At 44.9% G+C, this 24959-nt stretch overlaps 1 protein-coding gene across 2 annotated transcripts in view; it reads right to left on the reverse strand.

Annotated features, from left to right (window-relative positions):
• Positions 1–1448: 1448 nt before the first annotated feature.
• Positions 1449–24959, reverse strand: part of kank4 (KN motif and ankyrin repeat domains 4) — a 174459-nt gene continuing 150948 nt past the window's right edge. For both annotated transcript variants that reach the window (XM_031785604.1, XM_031785603.1), the window contains 5 exons: positions 24506–24590; positions 21423–21642; positions 19450–19592; positions 9615–9815; positions 1449–5084 (listed from right to left, as the gene is read on the reverse strand). In XM_031785604.1, the coding sequence (XP_031641464.1) occupies positions 4926–5084; positions 9615–9815; positions 19450–19592; positions 21423–21642; positions 24506–24590 (808 nt within the window). In that variant the 3' untranslated portion in view covers positions 1449–4925. The remainder of the gene's footprint in view (positions 5085–9614; positions 9816–19449; positions 19593–21422; positions 21643–24505; positions 24591–24959) is intronic.

Below are 24959 nucleotides of genomic sequence, written 5' to 3' on the forward strand. Positions count from 1 at the left end.
GTGGAGGCGGACAGCTGCCTGTGAGGTCTGTGACTCTGTGGAGGCGGACAGCTGCCTGTGAGGTCTGTGACTCTGTGGAGGCGGACAGCTGCCTGTGAGGTCTGTGACTCTGTGGAGGCGGACAGCTGCCTGTGAGGTCTGTGACTCTGTGGAGGCGGACAGCTGCCTGTGAGGTCTGTGACTCTGTGGAGGCGGACAGCTGCCTGTGAGGTCTGTGACTCTGTGGAGGCGGACAGCTGCCTGTGAGGTCTGTGACTCTGTGGAGGCGGACAGCTGCCTGTGAGGTCTGTGTTCTAGATGGACAGCTGCCTGTGAGGTCTGTGACTCTGTGGAGGCGGACAGCTGCCTGTGAGGTCTGTGACTCTGTGGAGGCGGACAGCTGCCTGTGAGGTCTGTGACTCTGTGGAGGCGGACAGCTGCCTGTGAGGTCTGTGTTCTAGATGGACAGCTGCCTGTGAGGTCTGTGACTCTGTGGAGGTGGACAGCTGCCTGTGAGGTCTGTGACTCTGTGGAGGCGGACAGCTGCCTGTGAGGTCTGTGTTCTAGATGGGCAGCTGCCTGTGAGGTCTGTGTTCTAGATGGGCAACTGCCTGTGAGGTCTGTGTTCTAGATGGACAGCACAGAAAAAGGAAAATAAACATGTCTGCACTAATTCAGTCCTATCAGAGACTAACGACCCGTTTACATTAGGAAGCTGCATCATGCGGTGACACATCGGATGCCATTCACATTCAATGGAAGGTGAGAGAAGCGGAGTGGGCGGTGGACCGTGGGCGGTGGACCGTGGGCAGTGGACTGTGGGCGATGGACCGTGGGCGGTGGACCGTGGGCGGTGGACCGTGGGCGGTGGACCGTGGGCGGTGGGCCGTGCGGTGGACCGTGGGCGGTGGACCGTGGGCGATGGACCGTGGGCGGTGGACCGTGGGCGGTGGACCGTGGGCGGTGGACCGTGGGCAATGCGAGCATGGGGGAGGGAGCTGAACAGGGCGGGACAAAATTTGGGGAAAGCGGAAATGTACTCAAATCCTCTGCGATATCGTGACGCGAGTGACCAATTGAAGCTTACCATAGCTTCCAACCCCTGGATTGGCTAACAATGACTGTTGATATGTACCGCTACCTAGCATGCTTGCTAGATTCTTAGCACCCACATGAGTGCGAGGCTAGTGTGGCGAGTGGTGCTTGTATACTATAAATCCTTTGTAAAAGGCCTAGATTCAATCCGTATCACGGAAGATCCGTGGTAATGTGCGATTGAAATGTAAAGGCAATGTTTGCAGAGACTGCGTTTACGGTAAACACTATGCCGGCTTATTTGGAAATGACCTTTACATTTCAATCTCGCTATAACGCAGATCTTCCGCCATGTGGATTGACTCTGTCCATAATAGTGTACAGAGGCTAATATACATCTTTTGAATCGTGACATAATAAACTTCTACACACACCAGTTTCAAAGTCTCCTGTTTATTTAGAAGCAATTGTTTGATTTGTAAATGGTTAACATAAAAGTCCATTTGACAGTAGGAATATTACAGGCAGGTACAGCTGTTTTCATCTGATTGTAATGTAGAAGTACAGTCTCACAACAGTCAGTCCTGTTGACACAGTACAGCACACAGCTTTGTCCAATGAGAGACGAACGTGAACCACCCAACCAATGAAAAGTTACATTGCTTTTTAAAGTAGACCAATTAGCTTATATATACCATCCAGAAGAACCAATAAATTCACATATTCCAACACAATCATTGGACTATTGGCCCATGCATATACTGTATATTGTAAAAATATAGCATTTTTAATAAATACTAAATATATTTAAGAGCAAATGTCAGACCATACCAGATATATTTTCCACAATACTGTATATGTATGTACAGTTAGGTTTCCATATTGACCTTTAACCAGTTGAGGTCAGTCTTCAGCTCCTAGGCCTGCCTTGTGATAAACAGGTGAGAAAGAGAGACAGCACCACTCCACCTGGTGAGTACATCACCTCTCCTTTGGGACCTCTTCATTTTCTGATAGGATAGATAGTATATTCTCATGTCATTTCTCTGCACCAGTGCCCTATTGTTCAATATAGAGAGAAAATTGGGGTGGAAGAGAGAGGCACAATCCCCCTATGAACAACATTTCTACTTTTCTAGCAGTGAAACCTGCATTTGTGTCCACATGGGAGAAGGAGCTGTGTAACATCACTGACTGTAGAGAACATGTTACTAGTCTGGCCAGTAATGGAGAGATCTCTACTGTGTTGCTTCCTGTGCTAAGTGCTGTGATGTTGTTCCTTAGGAGGCCTGCTGAATGCTATCTGGATTCTGGAATGTAAAACTGACATTCTTTGTGCATTTTGTTGCGATTTTGGTTGCATACATTATTTGATTTGTAATCTATAAAGCAGGCAGACAAAGGGAATGATACATTACAGTGGAAGAGAGTGTGTGTGTGTGTGTGTGTGTGTGTGTGTGTGTGTGTGTGTGTGTGTGTGTGTGTGTGTGTGTGTGTGTGTGTGTGTGTGTGTGTGTGTGTGTGTGTGTGTGTGTGTGTGTGTGTGTGTGTGTGCGTGTGCGTGTGTGTGTGTGCGCGTGCCACCTGGTCTCAGAGCATTTTGTATTATTCTGCATGTAAATCCAAGACACCCAATTTAGTATGATATGATTACGTAAAACAGAAGGTTACTTAAGGCAAAAACGAAAGGAGGGTGGTTGGTTGGGGTGGATGTAGAACGCAAACATCTAGGGGTGGATGGGTGGATGTAGAACGCAAACATCTAGGGGTGGATGGGTGGATGTAGAACGCAAACATCTAGGGGTAGATGGGTGGATGTAGAACACAAACATCTAGGGGTGGATGGGTGAGTGTATAACACAAACGTCTGGCAATCCAAAGGTTGCGAGTTTGAATTTCATTGCTGTAAACTTTTAGCTAATTAGCAACTTTTCAACTACTTACAAATATTTTGCAACTATTTAGCATGTTATCTAACCCTTGCCCTAACCCTAACCTTAACCCTTTTAACTAACCCTTTACCTAACCTTAACCCTTTTAACTAACCCTTTACCTAACCTTAACCCTTTTAGCTCACCCTTCCTCTAACCCTAACCTTAACCCTTTAAACTTAACCCTAACCCTGGCATTCCGAGTGGCGCAGCGGCCTAAGGCATCACGACAGCCCCAGGTAGTGTGTCACAGCTGGCCTTGACTGGGAGACCCATGAGGCGGCGCACAATTGTCCCAGCGTCGTCCGGGTTAAGGGAAGGTGGTGGACTGGGAGCCTGCAAGTTGACTTCGGTCGTCAGTTGGACGGTGTTTCCTCTGACACACATTGGTGTGGCTGTCTTCCGGGTAAAGCAAGCAGTGTGTCAAGAAGCAGTGCGGCTTAGCAGGGTCGTGTTTTGGAGGACGCATGGCTCTCGACCTACGCCTCTCCCAAGTCCGTAGGGGAGTTTCAGAGATGAGACAAGACTGTAACCACCAATTGGGGAGAAAAAGGGGTAAAAGTACTAAATAAAATAATAATAATTAACCCTAACCACTAGCCTAGCTAACTTTAGCGCGCTAGCTAACATTAGCCACCAGCTAGAATTCGTTACATATCATACGTTTAGCAAATTCATTAAATATTGTTTGTTATGAAAATTCGTAACATATAATATGAATTGTAATCCGTAATATATCATACGAAATGGGTGATGGATAACCACATTTGAATACATACCATACAAAACGTAACATGGAATGTCTAGGATTTACTGTACGTACAGAAACATATGAAATGCTCTGAGACCAGGCTAGTGCATGAGAGCGAGAAAGAGAAAAAGAGCTGTAGATAGTTGAGAAGAGTAGTAAGTGGAGAGTTACTACATCATACTGCAGTTTAGTAGCTTCGGAAGATTCTGCCTTTTGTTATTATATTGCTGCATGCTGCATCCTACTATACACCCTTCATATTGGAAGACCTCCCAGTGAGTCAATCGTTAAGTCATACTGATGAAAACAAACCAAGCATGGATATGATATGTACAGTGTGAATATCAATCAAACAAGGTGAAACAAAGTGCAACGCAAAATAAATATACTTTGTGTGTCTGATAAAACATTATTATAACATTGACTTTATGGTTTAATAAATGGCTTATGTCCAAATATAAAATAATAGTAATGTCATCATTGGAATAAAAAGGAAGAAAAACCATATTATTGATAATAATATGACAGATTTTGAAGGTAGATCATGTGCTTAAGAAGATTTTTGCCTGAAGAGCATTTTTTTTTGGAAAGCATCAATCCATCATCCTTCTGTTGTCTTTCTGCACTCTTCATGGATCACCTGTCGATCCCCACTGTCGCCACGGCTACAGGTTCTTTGATTGACACACACAGGTCCCTCTCTGATTGGCTGGCTGCCAAACGGTTGATACATAACTCCAGAGTCCCGCCCACGGAATATTGGCAGAAATGTGAATAATGTGTGTTATTCTGGTTCCTTGCAGCACAGGTCCAGTAGGCCTGTGAGCTGAGTGGTGGTGAATACAGCCTTTGTCTGTCCTCCACGGGGGTCTAGGGTAGGGTTGGGCCTGGCGAATGGGATCCGGGCTATGGTGGGTCTAGGGTAGGGTTGGGCCTGGCGAATGGGATCCAGGCTATGGTGGGTCTAGGGTAGGGTTGGGTCTGGGCTACGGTGGGTCTAGGGTAGAGTTGGGTCTGGGCTACGGTGGGTCTAGGGTAGGGTTGGGTCTGGCGAATGGGGTCCGGGCTACGGTGGGTCTAGGGTAGGGTTGGGTCTGGCGAATGGGGCCCGGGCTACGGTGGGTCTAGGGTAGGGTTGGGTCTGGCGAATGGGGTCTGGGCTATGGTGGGTCTAGGGTGGGAGAGTTCTCTGTTGGGGTGGGGGTTAGAGAGGGGCTTCTGGAGAGGACTCAGAGGAGAGAGGCGGTGGTGGTGGTGATAATGGTGGCTGAGGTGGTGGTGGAGGAGAGGTTAGAGGCCTGGGTGGTGGAGTCAGAATGGGTCTTCAGAAGGTCAACTAGCTCACTGTGGGAGGCCGCTACCGCAACCGAAAGAGCACTCTGACCATCCTAAAGACAATGAGAGAGAGAGAGAGAGAGAGAGAGAGAGAGAGGTGGGTGAGAGGGGTAGAGAGAATGTTTCTTCACTCATGGAGTAAATAAAAACGTTGTGGGTTCAATCATGTTTGAAGAGTGAATAGTGCCCTCGCCACAAGCCAGAGGACGTGTCGTGTACTTTAGACCCCTTCCCCTCAGAAACATGAGGGCCAGCGCCCTGACAAGGATGAGTCAGGAAATTTCTGGTTGCGACAACCAATCATATCGCAGTCTGCAACCAAGAAGTAACCAATAATTGCACTCGCCAACCAATCTGAGTTGCCTGTGCAACCAACAAGTAGCCAATAATTGATCAATGTGGATAGGGCTATGGCGGGACCTTCAAACTCTAGTCAAGAGGACCACGAAAAATATACACTGCTCAAAAAAATAAAGGGAACTCACATCCTAGATCTGAATGAATGAAATATTCTTATTAAATACTTTTTTCTTTACATAGTTGAATGTGCTGACAACAAAATCACACAAAAATTATCAATGGAAATCAAATTTATCAACCCATGGAGGTCTAGATTTGGAGTCACACTAAAAATTAAAGTGGAAAACCACACAACAGGCTGATCCAACTTTGATGTAAAGTCCTTAAAACAAGTCAAAATGAGGCTTGGTAGTGTGTGTGGCTTCCACGTGCCTGTATGACCTCCCTACAATGCCTGGGCATGCTCCTGATGAGGTGGTGGATGGTCTCCTGAGGGATCTCCTCTCAGACCTGGACTAAAGCATCCGCCAACTCCTGGTGGATGGAACGAGACACTATGTCACAGATGTGCTCAATTGGATTCAGGTCTGGGGAATGGGCGGGCCAGTCCATAGCATCAATGCCTTCCTCTTGCAGGAACTGCTGACACACTCCAGCCACATGAGGTCTAGCATTGTCTTGCATTAGGAGGAACCCAAGGCCAACCGCACCAGCATATGGTCTCACAAGAGGTCTGAGGATCTCATCTCGGTACCTAATGGCAGTCAGGCTACCTCTGGCGAGCACATGGAGGGCTGTGCCCACCGCCAAATCGGTCATGCTGGAGGATGTTGCAGGCAGCAGAACATTCTCCACGGCGTCTCCAGACTCTGTCACGTCTGTCACATGTGCTCAGTGTGAACCTGCTTTCATCTGTGAAGAGCACAGGGTGCCAGTGGCGAATTTGCCAATCTTGGTGTTCTCTGGCAAATGCCAAATGTCCTGCACGGTGTTGGGCTGTAAGCACAACCCCCACCTGTGGACATCGGGCCCTCATACCACCCTCATGGAGTCTGTTTCTGACCGTTTGAGCAGACACATGCACATTTGTGGCCTGCTGGAGGTCATTTTGCAGGGCTCTGGCAGTGCTCCTCCTGCTCCTCCTTGCACAAAGGCGGAGGTAGCTGTCCTGCTGCTGGGTTGTTGCCCTCCTACGGCCTCCTCCACGTCTCATGATGTACTGGCCTGTCTCCTAGTAGCGCCTCCATGCTCTGGACACTACGCTGACAGACACAGCAAACCTTCTTGCCACAGCTCGCATTGATGTGCCATCCTGGATGAGCTGCACTACCTGAGCCACTTGTGTGGGTTGTAGACTCCGTCTCATGCTACCACTAGAGTGAAAGCACCACCAGCATTCAAAAGTGACCAAAACATCAGCCAGGAAGCATAGGAACTGAGAAGTGGTCGGTCTGTGGTCACCACCTGCAGAATCACTCCTTTATTGGGAGTGTCTTGCTAATTGCCTATAATTTCCACTTGTTGTCTATTCCATTTGCACAACAGCATGTGGAATTTATTGTCAATCAGTGTTGCTTCCTAAGTGGACAGTTTGATTTCACAGAAGTGTGATTGACTTGGAGTTACATTGTGTTGTTTAAGTGTTCCCTTTATTTTTTGAGCAGTGTATTTCCTCTTAGGTCATTTTGTTTGCCAGTTATCTTTATTTTCTGAAGTAACGTTAGCTACAATGTTTTGCTTCTGCTATTTTCATTGATCAGAGATCAGAATATCTAGCAGGTAATATCAGTGTATTAGGCTTCAGTAATATGTTAGCTCGGTTAACAAGATTTACAGTGCTACTGTAACGTTAACGCTATCTAACGCGTTAGTCAACGGGTGATCGAAGTAACGTAATGTTAGTTAGCTTAACGTCTGTTAACCCCACTTACCATACTAAACTTATTTTCTTACTGCCGGAGCTAGCTATCTAAACAAAGTGTGGTTTTTATAGCTTGTAGTTGTGCTTTGTCACTCAGCGTCAGCAAACCTCTCCTTTTCTCTTTTTATGAATTGAGCTAATTGGACTAGACATAGCTCTAGGGCAAACACTGTCTTGATATCAAATAGGCTAGGGACGGGTCATCATGTTAATTATGAATTAAAAGGCACGGACGATATCCTATTCTCTTGCTTATGCTGGTGTGTCTGTGGTTAGAAATGTCCTTTAGCAAGTAGCTGTCCACCACACCTGAGCTCGCCAGTCCATCAGTCAGTCCCCTGTCCTACATTCCTGTACGGGCTACTCCACCACCTGGGCCTCTGTCCTCCACACCTGAGCTCGCCAGTCCATCAGTCAGTCCATCAGTCAGTCCCCTGGCTAATGTTAGTCCATCAGTCAGTCCCCTGGCTAACGTTAGTCCATCAGTCAGTCCCCTGTCTAACGTTAGTCCATCAGTCAGTCCCCTGGCTAACGTTAGTCCATCAGTCAGTCCCCTGTCTAACGTTAGTCCATCAGTCAGTCCCCTGTCTAACGTTAGTCCATCAGTCAGTCCCCTGGCTAACGTTAGTCCATCAGTCAGTCCCCTGGCTAACGTTAGTCCATCAGTCAGTCCCCTGTCTAACGTTAGTCCATCAGTCAGTCCCCTGTCTAACGTTAGTCCATCAGTCAGTCCCCTATCTAACGTTAGTCCATCAGTCAGTCCCCTGTCTAACGTTAGTCCATGGACCATATATGTTCTTTTTAAAGTCTGATTTGGCTCCGGCAGTCAAAACAGCCAAATACTCATGTAAAGTATTGGGATAGTGAAATGTTTGTACTCCAGCACTTTGGCTTTGAAATTATACAAAGTACAGACTGTCAGCTTTAATTTGAGGGTATTTTCATCCATGTTACACCACTTTTTATTACAGCACGTTTTGTACATAGTCCCCCAATTTAAGAGGAAACAAAAGTATTGGCATAAATTCACTTCACTGTGTATTAAAGTAGCCAGAAGTTTAGTATTTGGTCCCATATTCCTAGAACACAATGATCACATCACGCTTGTGACTTTTCCTGTTTGTTTTGGTTGTGTTTCAGATTATTTTGTGCCCAATAAAAATGACTGATAAATAATGTATTGTGTCATTTTGGAGTCACTTATTGTAAATGAGAATAAAATATGTTTCTAAACACTTCTACATGAATGTGAATGCTTCCAGGATTATGGATAGTCCTGATGAATTGTAAATAATGATGAGTGAGAAAGTTAGGTGCACAAATATCATACCCCCAAGACATGCTGTATGACACAAGGGCTATGTTGAGAGGTATCTTGCATAAAAGCATTTCATTGCATTGTTTACACCCCCCTGTATTCTGTATATATGATTAATAATATTGGGTTTGATTTAATTTGACTCGATTTTTAACAGTAAGGATGCTTGCCATTTCAGGAGACATGTTCATGCAGAATGCAGAATTCTCTACACTTGTTAATTCCTGGTGTTGCAACCTCGACTGATGAGCTATATCCTGCCAGCGTCCTGACAACGGTGAGTCAAGGAAATTTCTGGTTGCGACAACCAATCATATCATGAAGAAAATAACCCATAGTGAGATAATGTGGGACCAATGGGTGAGAGCAGAATAATACCATCTCTGGCCATGAGAGAGGATCGTAGAAAGAGGTATCCTCGGATTAGAAGTGAATTGTTTAACCTGTCTGTCTTAGCCACAGCCCAGCCCACACAGCTCTGTCTGGGTTTCCAGGGTCTACTTTAGCCCCCTGTCTGACTGCCCTGGAGGCCTTAAAGAAGGTCTGATTCTAGCCATAGCTCCACTCCGAGCCATTCACACACAGACACCTCTACACATCCAGTACAGTATAATACCTTCTAAGAGGGATTCATTACTGTGTCAAACCCAGACAGACAGCTCCACAAAACAGTTATTAACCTAGCAGCTAATTCCTGCCTTATCTGTCTGCCATTCTGCTATCACTCTGTGGAGGAAAGATAGGACAGTGTGTTTCTGGTCAACTCCCGGCCGCTGTGCGGCTAGGGGATGTGACATCCTCTGAATGCTCATTCATGAGCCTGTGTGATCATTCATCATGTCAATGAACATGAGGAAATTATGCACTTCACTGTTTAGCCAGATAGTGGCACTGTTGGGTTGTTTTGACATTCAATGTTTGGGAAGTTCAAAGTGTATGTCTGTGCATGTGTGTGTGAGCGTCCAAGTGTGTGTGTGCATGCTTGTGTGTGTTCACATTAGTGTGTGTTATGCGTGTGTGTGATATGCATGTGTGTGTACCTACCTTGTCTGTGAGGCTGGTGTCACAGTGGTCAGACTCGAGTAGTATCCGAGCGATCTCCACGTGACTGTGCTCACACGCACATATGAGTGCAGTCGAACCGTCTTTGTCCTGAATGTTGAGGTCAGCCTGGCAGCTCAGCAGCAACCGCACCATGGCTGTGCGACCATGGCTGACGGCCAGCATGAGGGCCGTCTGCCCTGCCTAGAAAACAGGAGAGGAAGAGAGAGAGGAAGAGAAAAGAGGAGAGGAATGAAATGTGAGAGGGGGAAACTACAGGATACAGTGCCTTCGGAAGTATTCAGGGAGAAGGGCCTTGGTCAGGGAGGTGACCAATGACCTGATATCACTCTGATAGAGTTCCAGAGTTCCTCTGTGGAGATGAGAGAACCTTCCAGAAGGACAACCATCTCTGCAGCACTCCACCAATCAGGCCTTTTTGGTAGAATGGCCAGATGGAAGCCACTCCTCAGTAAAAGGCACATGACAGCCCGTTTGAAGTTTGCCAAAAGGCATCTAAAGGACCATGAGAAAAAAGGCACCAACCCTACAGTGAAGCATGGTGGTGGCAGAATCATGCTGTGGCGATGTTTTTCAGCAACAGGGACTGGGAGACTAGTCAGGATTGATGGAAAGATGAACGGAGCAAAGTACAGAGACATCCTTGATGAAAACCTGCTCCACAGCGCTCAGGACCTCAGACTGGGGTGAAGGTTCACCTTCCAACAGGACAACGACCCAAAGCACACAGCCAAGACAACACAGGAGTGGCTTCAGAACAAGTCTCTGAATGTCCTTGAGTGGCCCAGCCAGAGCCCGTGCTTGAACCCCATCAAACATCTCTGGAGAGACCTGAAAATAGCTGTGTTGAGACACGCCCCATCCAACCTGACAGAGCTTGAAAGGATCTGCAGAGAAGAAGGGTAGAAACTCCCCAAATACAGGTGTGCCAAGCTTGTAGTGTCACACCCAAGAAGACTCGAGGCTGTAATCGCTGCCAAAGGTGCTTCAACAAAGTACTGAGTAAAGGGTCTGAATACTTTTGCTTTGTCATTATTTGGTATTGTGTGTAGATTGATGATGAAAAAAACAACAATTTAATCCATTTTAGAATAAGGCTGTAATGTAACAAAATGTGGAAAAAGTCAAGGGGTCTGAATACTTTCCCGAATGCACTGTGTATTTGTAGTGGGTCAAGTACAGGCAAGTACAGTGGTCCTGAGTGACTAGCTGAGTCAGTGAGTATTGCCTATAGGTCACTGTGTGTACAGGTGTGTGATTGTCTGAAAATGACTGAGTGTATGTCTATACAATGGGTGTGTGTACAGTAGGGTTTAATACTGGTGACCGTTATCCCGGGACTTCCTGACAAAGCTCCTTCCCGTTTTCCGTAGACCAATTAAATAAAATAAAAATATATGCAGCACTAATACAAAAACACAAAATATGGAAATGCAAACAGTTGCATACATGAACTGGACACATCAACTCACTTAATTCATAGTCTACATTAAACTAGTAATCACAACGCTAGCAGCCTACCATATTTAGCCTACTCAATGTAAAGTCCCCAATAGAAAACATCACTTACTTGCATTACTTCTATAAATTGTATTGCTGACTATCATGTGTAGGCTACACGCAACTTCTCGACAGTTACTGAAGGCAATCTCCCTCTGACATTCACAAATCTCCAAACTATCTTTGTAAGCACTGGCAGAAACTCAAAATATAAACTGCAGCTACTCAATTTGAACAAAATGACTGGTAGGCTATTACAATGTGTCCACAAGCGCACCCGAGGAAATAGACATTTGTAACATTGTTCCATAATGTTACAGTAACAAAAGCTAATGCAGACGCCTGACATATATTCTCAGGGATAACTCCAGGGTGCTGAAGCTATCCATGGCGCTGAAGCTATCCATGGTCCTGAAGCTATCCAGGGTGCTGAAGCTATCCAGGGTGCTGAAGCTATCCATGGCGCTGAAGCTATCCATGGCGCTGAAGCTATCCAGGGTGCTGAAGCTATCCATGGCGCTGAAGCTATCCTGGGTGCTGAAGCTATCCATGGCGCTGAAGCTATCCATGGTGCTGAAGCTATCCATGGTGATGAAGCTATCCATGGTGATGAAGCTATCCATGGTGCTGAAGCTATCCATGGTGCTGAAGCTATCCATGGTGCTGAAGCTATCCATGGTGATGAAGCTATCCATGGTGCTGAAGCTATCCATGGTGCTGAAGCTATCCATGGTGCTGAAGCTATCCATGGTGATGAAGCTATCCATGGTGATGAAGCTATCCAGGGTGCTGAAGCTATCCATGGTGCTGAAGCTATCCATGGTGATGAAGCTATCCATGGCGCTGAAGCTATCCATGGTGATGAAGCTATCCATGGTGCTGAAGCTATCCATGGCGCTGAAGCTATCCATGGTGCTGAAGCTCCAATACTAGGCCTATTTGCTTGTTTGTTTAGAGGAGAATCGGATTTGTTCCCTGTGACGAAGTCATCACAATAATCATGTTATCATAAAGTAAAAACAGTCACAACCTTCCAAAATCCCCCTAAATGCCAGGTGCAAGGGGAGAGAAACGGACAAACAAGCAGGCTGACATCTTTGAATGAAAGGTAAGCTAAAACAAATATACTTTTCACTAGGTTGTAGGCTAATAACCTCATCATGTTTTTGACCTACATTTGAACTAGGCTACATAACCAAATTGTGTGGTGACATTGACAGAACGTTGAGTTGATTAAATTGTGACCAATACTATAAGAATCCATTAGATTCCTGTCCATATTTCTCCATTTACAGTGGTAGAATCAGGTCAGATTCATTCTGCTAGCATTATATGCTTTTAAATAGCATTTTCAGCTTGAATGGGAATACTGGGATATTACCGGGATGGTTCCAATTTTCTCAGGAAAGCCCTAGTGATATATGGTGGATATACGATCTGTGACTGCATGCTAGAGTGAATATACAGTCTATGACTACATGCTAGAGTGAATATAGAGTCTGTGACTGCATGCTAGAGTGAATAAACAGTCTGTGACTGACTACATGCTAGAGTGAATATACAGTCTGTGACTGCATGCTAGAGTGAATATACAGTCTGTGACTGCATGCTAAAGTGAATATACAGTATGTGACTACATGCTAGAGTGAATATACAGTCTGTGACTGACTACATGCTAGAGTGAATATACAGTCTGTGACTGACTACATGCTAGAGTGAATATACAGTCTGTGACTGCATGCTAAAGTGAATATACAGTCTGTGACTGCATGCTAGAGTGAATATACAGTCTGTGACTGACTACATGCTAGAGTGAATATACAGTCTGTGACTGACTGCTAGAGTGAATATAGAGTCTGTGACTGACTACATGCTAGAGTGAATATACAGTCTGTGACTGCATGCTAGAGTGAATATACAGTCTGTGACTGCATGCTAGAGTGAATATACAGTCTGTGACTGCATGCTAAAGTGAATATACAGTATGTAACTGCATGCTAGAGTGAATATACAGTCTGTGACTGCATGCTAGAGTGAATATACAGACTGTGACTGACTGCATGCTAGAGTGAATATACAGTCTGTGACTGACTACATGCTAGAGTGAATATACAGTCTGTGACTGACTACATGCTAGAGTGAATATACAGTCTGTGACTGCATGCTAGAGTGAATATACAGTCTGTGACTGACTACATGCTAAAGTGAATATACAGTCTGTGACTACATGCTAGAGTGAATATACAGTCTGTGACTGCATGCTAGAGTGAATATACAGTCTGTGACTGACTACATGCTAGAGTGAATATACAGTCTGTGACTGACTACATGCTAGAGTGAATATACAGTCTGTGACTGCATGCTAGAGTGAATATACAGTCTGTGACTGACTACATGCTAAAGTGAATATACAGTCTGTGACTACATGCTAGAGTGAATATACAGTCTGTGACTGCATGCTAGAGTGAATATACAGTCTGTGACTGCATGCTAGAGTGAATATACAGTCTGTGACTGACTACATGCTAGAGTGAATATATAGTTTGTGACTACATGCTAGAGTGAATATACAGTCTGTGACAGCATGCTAGAGTGAATATACAGTCTGCGACTGACTGCATGCTAGAGTGAATATACAGTCTGTGACTGCATGCTAGAGTGAATATACAGTCTGTGACTGACGGCATGCTAGAGTGAATATACAGTCTGTGACTGCATGCTAGAGTGAATATACAGTCTGTGACTGCATGCTAGAGTGAATATACAGTCTGTGACTGACTACATGCTAGAGTGAATATACAGTCTGTGACTGCATGCTAGAGTGAAAATACAGTCTGTGACTGACTACATGCTAGAGTGAATATACAGTCTGTGACTGCATGCTAGAGTGAATATACAGTCTGTGACTGACTACATGCTAGAGTGAATATACAGTCTGTGACTGACTACATGCTAGAGTGAATATACAGTCTGTGACTGACTACATGCTAGAGTGAATATACAGTCTGTGACTGCATGCTAGAGTGAATATACAGTCTGTGACTGCATGCTAGAGTGAATATACAGTCTGTGACTGCATGCTAGAGTGAATATACAGTCTGTGACTGACTACATGCTAGAGTGAATATACAGTCTGTGACTGACTACATGCTAGAGTGAATATACAGTATGTGACTGCATGCTAGAGTGAATATACAGTCTGTGACTGACTACATGCTAGAGTGAATATACAGTCTGTGACTGACTACATGCTAGAGTGAATATACAGTCTGTGACTGACTGCTAGAGTGAATATAGAGTCTGTGACTGACTACATGCTAGAGTGAATATACAGTCTGTGACTGCATGCTAGAGTGAATATACAGTCTGTGACTGCATGCTAGAGTGAATATACAGTCTGTGACTGCATGCTAAAGTGAATATACAGTATGTAACTGCATGCTAGAGTGAATATACAGTCTGTGACTGCATGCTAGAGTGAATATACAGACTGTGACTGACTGCATGCTAGAGTGAATATACAGTCTGTGACTGACTACATGCTAGAGTGAATATACAGTCTGTGACTGACTACATGCTAGAGTGAATATACAGTCTGTGACTGCATGCTAGAGTGAATATACAGTCTGTGACTGACTACATGCTAAAGTGAATATACAGTCTGTGACTACATGCTAGAGTGAATATACAGTCTGTGACTGCATGCTAGAGTGAATATACAGTCTGTGACTGACTACATGCTAGAGTGAATATACAGTCTGTGACTGACTACATGCTAGAGTGAATATACAGTCTGTGACTGCATGCTAGAGTGAATATACAGTCTGTGACTGACTACATGCTAAAGTGAATATACAGTCTGTGACTACATGCTAGAGTGAATATACAGTCTGTGACTGCATGCTAGAGTGAATATACAGTCTGTGACTGCATGCTAGAGTGAATATACAGTCTGTGACTGACTACATGCTAGAGTGAATATATAGTTTGTGACTACATGCTAGAGTGAATATACAGTCTGTGACAGCATGCTAGAGTGAATATACAGTCTGCGACTGACTGCATGCTAGAGTGAATATACAGTCTGTGACTGCATGCTAGAGTGAATATACAGTCTGTGACTGACGGCATGCTAGAGTGAATATACAGTCTGTGACTGCATGCTAGAGTGAATATACAGTCTGTGACTGCATGCTAGAGTGAATATACAGTCTGCGACTGACTACATGCTAGAGTGAATATACAGTCTGTGACTGCATGCTAGAGTGAATATACAGTCTGTGACTGACTACATGCTAGAGTGAATATACAGTCTGTGACTGCATGCTAGAGTGAATATACAGTCTGTGACTGCATGCTAGAGTGAATATACAGTCTGTGACTGACTACATGCTAGAGTGAATATACAGTCTGTGACTGACTACATGCTAGAGTGAATATACAGTCTGTGACTGCATGCTAGAGTGAATATACAGTCTGTGACTGCATGCTAGAGTGAATATACAGTCTGTGACTGCATGCTAGAGTGAATATACAGTCTGTGACTGACTACATGCTAGAGTGAATATACAGTCTGTGACTGACTACATGCTAAAGTGAATATACAGTCTGTGACTGCATGCTAGAGTGAATATACAGTCTATGACTACATGCTAGAGTGAATATAGAGTCTGTGACTGCATGCTAGAGTGAATAAACAGTCTGTGACTGACTACATGCTAGAGTGAATATACAGTCTGTGACTGCATGCTAGAGTGAATATACAGTCTGTGACTGCATGCTAGAGTGAATATACAGTCTGTGACTGCATGCTAGAGTGAATATACAGTCTGTGACTGACTACATGCTAGAGTGAATATACAGTCTGTGACTGACTACATGCTAAAGTGAATATACAGTCTGTGACTGCATGCTAGAGTGAATATACAGTCTATGACTACATGCTAGAGTGAATATAGAGTCTGTGACTGCATGCTAGAGTGAATAAACAGTCTGTGACTGACTACATGCTAGAGTGAATATACAGTCTGTGACTGCATGCTAGAGTGAATATACAGTCTGTGACTGCATGCTAAAGTGAATATACAGTATGTGACTACATGCTAGAGTGAATATACAGTCTGTGACTGACTACATGCTAGAGTGAATATACAGTCTGTGACTGACTACATGCTAGAGTGAATATACAGTCTGTGACTGCATGCTAAAGTGAATATACAGTCTGTGACTGCATGCTAGAGTGAATATACAGTCTGTGACTGACTACATGCTAGAGTGAATATACAGTCTGTGACTGACTGCTAGAGTGAATATAGAGTCTGTGACTGACTACATGCTAGAGTGAATATACAGTCTGTGACTGCATGCTAGAGTGAATATACAGTCTGTGACTGCATGCTAGAGTGAATATACAGTCTGTGACTGCATGCTAAAGTGAATATACAGTATGTAACTGCATGCTAGAGTGAATATACAGTCTGTGACTGCATGCTAGAGTGAATATACAGACTGTGACTGACTGCATGCTAGAGTGAATATACAGTCTGTGACTGACTACATGCTAGAGTGAATATACAGTCTGTGACTGACTACATGCTAGAGTGAATATACAGTCTGTGACTGCATGCTAGAGTGAATATACAGTCTGTGACTGACTACATGCTAAAGTGAATATACAGTCTGTGACTACATGCTAGAGTGAATATACAGTCTGTGACTGCATGCTAGAGTGAATATACAGTCTGTGACTGACTACATGCTAGAGTGAATATACAGTCTGTGACTGACTACATGCTAGAGTGAATATACAGTCTGTGACTGACTACATGCTAAAGTGAATATACAGTCTGTGACTGACTACATGCTAAAGTGAATATACAGTCTGTGACTACATGCTAGAGTGAATATACAGTCTGTGACTGCATGCTAGAGTGAATATACAGTCTGTGACTGCATGCTAGAGTGAATATACAGTCTGTGACTGACTACATGCTAGAGTGAATATATAGTTTGTGACTACATGCTAGAGTGAATATACAGTCTGTGACAGCATGCTAGAGTGAATATACAGTCTGCGACTGACTGCATGCTAGAGTGAATATACAGTCTGTGACTGCATGCTAGAGTGAATATACAGTCTGTGACTGACGGCATGCTAGAGTGAATATACAGTCTGTGACTGCATGCTAGAGTGAATATACAGTCTGTGACTGCATGCTAGAGTGAATATACAGTCTGTGACTGACTACATGCTAGAGTGAATATACAGTCTGTGACTGCATGCTAGAGTGAATATACAGTCTGTGACTGACTACATGCTAGAGTGAATATACAGTCTGTGACTGCATGCTAGAGTGAATATACAGTCTGTGACTGACTACATGCTAGAGTGAATATACAGTCTGTGACTGACTACATGCTAGAGTGAATATACAGTCTGTGACTGACTACATGCTAGAGTGAATATACAGTCTGTGACTGCATGCTAGAGTGAATATACAGTCTGTGACTGCATGCTAGAGTGAATATACAGTCTGTGACTGCATGCTAGAGTGAATATACAGTCTGTGACTGACTACATGCTAGAGTGAATATACAGTCTGTGACTGACTACATGCTAGAGTGAATATACAGTATGTGACTACATGCTAGAGTGAATATACAGTCTGTGACTGACTACATGCTAGAGTGAATATACAGTCTGTGACTGACTACATGCTAGAGTGAATATACAGTCTGTGACTGCATGCTAAAGTGAATATACAGTCTGTGACTGCATGCTAGAGTGAATATACAGTCTGTGACTGACTACATGCTAGAGTGAATATACAGTCTGTGACTGACTGCTAGAGTGAATATAGAGTCTGTGACTGACTACATGCTAGAGTGAATATACAGTCTGTGACTGCATGCTAGAGTGAATATACAGTCTGTGACTGCATGCTAGAGTGAATATACAGTCTGTGACTGCATGCTAAAGTGAATATACAGTATGTAACTGCATGCTAGAGTGAATATACAGTCTGTGACTGCATGCTAGAGTGAATATACAGACTGTGACTGACTGCATGCTAGAGTGAATATACAGTCTGTGACTGACTACATGCTAGAGTGAATATACAGTCTGTGACTGACTACATGCTAGAGTGAATATACAGTCTGTGACTGACTACATGCTAGAGTGAATATACAGTCTGTGACTGCATGCTAGAGTGAATATACAGTCTGTGACTGCATGCTAGAGTGAATATACAGTCTGTGACTGCATGCTAGAGTGAATATACAGTCTGTGACTGACTACATGCTAGAGTGAATATACAGTCTGTGACTGACTACATGCTAGAGTGAATATACAGTATGTGACTACATGCTAGAGTGAATATACAGTCTGTGACTGACTACATGCTAGAGTGAATATACAGTCTGTGACTGACTACATGCTAGAGTGAATATACAGTCTGTGACTGCATGCTAAAGTGAATATACAGTCTGTGACTGCATGCTAGAGTGAATATACAGTCTGTGACTGACTACATGCTAGAGTGAATATACAGTCTGTGACTGACTGCTAGAGTGAATATAGAGTCTGTGACTGACTACATGCTAGAGTGAATATACAGTCTGTGACTGCATGCTAGAGTGAATATACAGTCTGTGACTGCATGCTAGAGTGAATATACAGTCTGTGACTGCATGCTAAAGTGAATATACAGTATGTAACTGCATGCTAGAGTGAATATACAGTCTGTGACTGCATGCTAGAGTGAATATACAGACTGTGACTGACTGCATGCTAGAGTGAATATACAGTCTGTGACTGACTACATGCTAGAGTGAATATACAGTCTGTGACTGACTACATGCTAGAGTGAATATACAGTCTGTGACTGCATGCTAGAGTGAATATACAGTCTGTGACTGACTACATGCTAAAGTGAATATACAGTCTGTGACTACATGCTAGAGTGAATATACAGTCTGTGACTGCATGCTAGAGTGAATATACAGTCTGTGACTGCATGCTAAAGTGAATATACAGTCTGTGACTACATGCTAGAGTGAATATACAGTCTGTGACTACATGCTAGAGTGAATATACAGTCTGTGACTGCATGCTAGAGTGAATATACAGTCTGTGACTGCATGCTAGAGTGAATATACAGTCTGTGACTACATGCTAGAGTGAATATACAGTATGTGACTGCATGCTAGAGTGAATATACAGTCTGTGACTGCATACCAGAGGGAATATACAATGAGTAGTGGTTCAGTGTTAGTGTGTGAGTGTACAATGAGATAGAGTACATGTTGTGTGTACCTGGCTGGCTCGGGCATTGACATCTCCCTGTCTCAGTAGCTGTAGAGCCACCTCCATGTCGTCTGATCCATCAGCAGCTGTCAGAGAGGCCAGCATCACCGCTGTGTAGCCTGCTTTGTTCTGGGTGTCCACCTCACACAGACCTACACACACGCACACACACACACGCACACACGCACACACACACACACACACACACACACACACACACACACACACACACACACACACACACACACACACACACACACACACACACACACACACACACACACACACACACACACACACACACACACACACACACACACACACACACACACACACACACACACACACACACACACACACACACAGACCATATATGGCATTGGGTCAGTGGTGTAAAATACTTGAGTAAAAATACTTTAAAGTACTACAGGGGTACCTGTACTTTACTTTACTATTTATATTTTACTTTTACTCCACTACATTCCTAAAGAAAATAATACATACATTTTCCCTGAAAACAAAAAGTGCTCAGTACATTTAGAATGCTTAGCAGGACAGGAAAATGGCACAATTCAAGCACATATCAAGAGAACATCCCTGGTCATCCCTACTGGCTCTGATCTGATGGACTCACTAAACAGAGAACATCCCTGGTCATCCCTACTGGCTCTGATCTGATGGACTCACTAAACAGAGAACATCCCTGGTCATCCCTACTGGCTCTGATCTGATGGACTCACTAAACAGAGAACATCCCTGGTCATCCCTACTGGCTCTGATCAGATGGACTCACTAAACAGAGAACATCCCTGGTCATCCCTACTGGCTCTGATCAGATGGACTCACTAAACAGAGAACATCCCTGGTCATCCCTACTGGCTCTGATCAGATGGACTCACTAAACAGAGAACATCCCTGGTCATCCCTACTGGCTCTGATCAGATGGACTCACTAAACAGAGAACATCCCTGGTCATCCCTACTGGCTCTGATCAGATGGACTCACTAAACAGAGAACATCCCTGGTCATCCCTACTGGCTCTGATCAGATGGACTCACTAAACAGAGAACATCCCTGGTCATCCCTACTGGCTCTGATCAGATGGACTCACTAAACAGAGAACATCCCTGGTCATCCCTACTGGCTCTGATCAGATGGACTCACTAAACAGAGAACATCCCTGGTCATCCCTACTGGCTCTGATCAGATGGACTCACTAAACAGAGAACATCCCTGGTCATCCCTACTGGCTCTGATCAGATGGACTCACTAAACAGAGAACATCCCTGGTCATCCCTACTGGCTCTGATCAGATGGACTCACTAAACACACATGCTTCATTTGTGAATTATGTCTGAGTGTTGGAGTGTGCTCCTGGCTATCCATACATTTAAGAAACGAGAAGATTGTGCAATCTGGTTTGCTTAATATAAAACATGTGAAATGATTTATACTTTTACTTTTGATATTTAAGTTTAATTTAGCAATTACATTCACTTTTGATACTTACGTAATATTTAACTGGGAGACTTTCACTTTTACTTGAGTCATTTTCTATTAAGACATCTTCACTTTTACTGAAGTGTGACAATTGAGTACTTTTTCCACCTCTGTATTCGAGACAAATCTGGCATTGACACACTCCAAGTCTTGTTCACTATTGGTTTCAGAACAAACGTGAGAAAGCCATAAATATTGTTTCAGTAAAAAAGGGTTAAGGTAGGGAGTAGGGACTGATAAAAAGGGGGTGTGAGATAGTGGAGAGTGAGAGGGTTGTAGAAAGGTGTAGAAACATATCATACCAGTGTGTTGTAAAAAGGTGGATGAATATCCCATACCAGTGTGTTGTAGAAAGGTGGATGAATATCCCATACCAGTGTGTTGTAGAAAGGTGGATGAATATCCCATTCCAGTGTGTTGTAGAAAGGTGGATGAATATCCCATACCAGTGTGTTGTAGAGAGGTGGATGAATATCCCATACCAGTGTCCAGCAGCAGTTTGACCACAGGGAAGTTGGAGTGGGACACGCTGTAGTGGAGCGCTGTGTTGCCGTTACCATCGGCCAGGTTTACGATGTAACGGAGGAGGGTTGGCGTGGCGATGCCCACCTCTCTCAGGTAGAGGGTGACAGTGTCGGCCAGCGAGTCCTTCTGACTGGACACACGGAACCACTCCTGGTACAACACGGTCAGGATGTGTCTCTGAAGACAGGGAGAGAGCACACACACTATTAGAGATGACAAACATTGAGACACATGGAACCACTCCTGGTACAACACCATCACAATAATCTATAAAAAGGGGGAAACAAGGGTAATGGTTGAACCAGGATGTGGACATAAAGCTAGGGTTAGGTTGAGAGTTGAAGCTAGGGTTAGGTTGAGGGTTGAAGCTAGGGTTAGGTTGAGGGTTGAAGCTAGGGTTAGGTTGAGGGTTGAAGCTAGGGTTAGGTTGAGGGTTGAAGCTAGGGTTAGGTTGAGGGTTGAAGCTAGGGTTAGGTTGAGGGTTGAAGGTAGGGTTAGGTTGAGGGTTGAAGCTAGGGTTAGGTTGAGGGTTGAAGCTAGGGTTCGGTTGAGGGTTGAAGCTAGGGTTAGGTTGAGGGTTGAAGCTAGGGTTAGGTTGAGGGTTGAAGGTAGGGTTAGGTTGAGGGTTGAAGCTAGGGTTAGGTTGAGGGTTGAAGCTAGGGTTAGGTTGAGAGTTGAAGCTAGGGTTAGGTTGAGGGTTGAAGCTAGGGTTAGGTTGAGGGTTGAAGCTAGGGTTAGGTTGAGGGTTGAAGATAGGGTTAGGTTGAGGGTTGAAGCTAGGGTTAGGTTGAGGGTTGAGGGTTGAAGCTAGGGTTAGGTTGACGGTTGAAGCTAGGGTTAGGTTGAGGGTTGAAGCTAGGGTTAGGTTGAGGGTTGAAGGTAGGGTTAGGTTGAGGGTTGAGGGTTGAAGCTAGGGTTAGGTTGACGGTTGAAGCTAGGGTTAGGTTGAGGGTTGAAGCTAGGGTTAGGTTGAGAGTTGAAGCTAGGGTTCGGTTGAGGGTTGAAGCTAGGGTTAGGTTGAGGGTTGAAGCTAGGGTTAGGTTGAGAGTTGAAGCTAGGGTTCGGTTGAGGGTTGAAGCTAGGGTTAGGTTGAGGGTTGAAGCTAGGGTTCGGTTGAGGGTTGAAGCTAGGGTTAGGTTGAGGGTTGAAGCTAGGGTTATGTTAAGGGTTGAGGCTAGGGTTAGAGTTGAACCAGGATGTGGACATTAAGCTAGGGTCAGGGTTTGTTAGTGATTGTATTTTCCCTGTTTAATTGAAAGGGACAGAAATTAGCTGGAGGGTTCATAGTGGAGCTGGGAGACAGACGGGGGGTTCATAGTGGAGCTGGGAGACAGATGGAGGGTTCATAGTGGAGCTGGGAGACAGATGGAGGGTTCATAGTGGAGCTGGGAGACAGACGGGGGACATAGTGGAGCTGGGAGACAGATGGAGGGTTCATAGTGGAGCTGGGAGACAGATGGAGGGTTCATAGTGGAGCTGGGAGACAGACGGAGGGTTCATAGTGGAGCTGAGAGACAGACGGAGGGTTCATAGTGGAGCTGGGAGACAGACGGGGGACATAGTGGAGCTGGGAGACAGATGGAGGGACATAGTGGAGCTGGGAGACAGATGGAGGGTTCATAGTGGAGCTGGGAGACAGATGGAGGGACATAGTGGAGCTGGGAGACAGATGGAGGGACATAGTGGAGCTGGGAGACAGATGGAGGATTCATAGTGGAGCTGGGAGACAGATGGAGGGACATAGTGGAGCTGGGAGACAGATGGAGGGTTCATAGTGGAGCTGGGAGACAGATGGAGGGTTCATAGTGGAGCTGGGAGACAGATGGAGGGTTCATAGTGGAGCTGGGAGACAGACGGGGGACATAGTGGAGCTGGGAGACAGATGGAGGGTTCATAGTGGAGCTGGGAGACAGATAGAGGGACATAGTGGAGCTGGGAGACAGACGGGGGACATAGTGGAGCTAGGAGACAGATGGAGGGTTCATAGTGGAGCTGGGAGACAGATGGAGGGACATAGTGGAGTTGGGAGACAGATGGAGGGCTCATAGTGGAGTTGGGAGACAGATGGAGGGAGATAGTGGAGCTGGGAGGCAGATGGAGGGACATAGTGGAGCTGGGAGACAGATGGAGGGACATAGTGGAGCTGGGAGACAGATGGAGGATTCATAGTGGAGCTGGGAGACAGATGGAGGGTTCATAGTGGAGCTGGGAGACAGATGGAGGGTTCATAGTGGAGCTGGGAGACAGATGGAGGGTTCATAGTGGAGCTGGGAGACAGATGGAGGGTTCATAGTGGAGCTGGGAGACAGATGGAGGGTTCATAGTGGAGCTGGGAGACAGATGGAGGGACATAGTGGAGCTGGGAGACAGATGGAGGGCTCATAGTGGAGCTGGGAGACAGATGGAGGGTTCATATTGGAGCTAGGAGACAGATGGAGGGACATAGTGGAGCTGGGAGACAGATGGAGGGTTCATAGTGGAGCTGGGAGACAGATGGAGGGTTCATAGTGGAGCTGGGAGACAGATGGAGGGTTCATAGTGGAGTTGGGAGACAGATGGAGGGGTCATAGTGGAGCTGGGAGACAGATGGAGGGTTCATAGTGGAGCTGGGAGACAGATGGAGGGTTCATAGTGGAGCTGGGAGACAGATGGAGGGTTCATAGTGGAGCTGGGAGACAGATGGAGGGTTCATAGTGGAGCTGGGAGACAGATGGAGGGACATAGTGGAGCTAGGAGACAGATGGAGGGACATAGTGGAGCTGGGAGACAGATGGAGGGACATAGTGGAGCTGGGAGACAGATGGAGGGTTCATAGTGTAGCTGGGAGACAGATGGAGGGACATAGTGGAGCTGGGAGACAGATGGAGAGACATAGTGGAGCTGGGAGACAGATGGAGGGTTCATATTGGAGCTGGGAGGCAGATGGAGGGTTCATAGTGTGAAGACTGGTGGGGCACAGGCCGGGGATCACATTATGTGACAAGGATGGCAACCAACCTCATGCAATACTGTTTCGACTTTAGAGGGGAAATGTTCTTACCATTTCTTTATCAGGGGTTGCCACCTCTGCCATACGATCCTTAATGTAGTGACACGCCTCCATGAAGTCCTTATCTATCGTCTCCCTGTGTGAACATAATATTACATTCAGCCACTTGTCATAACATAATATTTAGCCACCTTATATAACATTTTGTCACCTTTCATAGCATAACATAACATTTAGTCACCTTTCATAGCATAACATAACATTTAGTCACCTTTCATAGCATAACATAACATTTAGTCACCTTTCATAGCATAACATAACATTTAGTCACCTTTCAGAACATAATATTTAGCCACCTTTCATAACATTTAGTCACCTTTCATAACATAGCATAACATTTAGTCACCTTTCATAGCATAACATAACATTTAGTCACCTTTCATAACATAATATTTAGCCACCTTACATAACATTTAGTCACCTTTCATAACATAACATAACATTT

This window comes from Oncorhynchus kisutch, linkage group LG13 (assembly GCF_002021735.2).
Source record: "Oncorhynchus kisutch isolate 150728-3 linkage group LG13, Okis_V2, whole genome shotgun sequence".
In the NCBI taxonomy this organism is placed as follows: domain Eukaryota; kingdom Metazoa; phylum Chordata; class Actinopteri; order Salmoniformes; family Salmonidae; genus Oncorhynchus; species Oncorhynchus kisutch.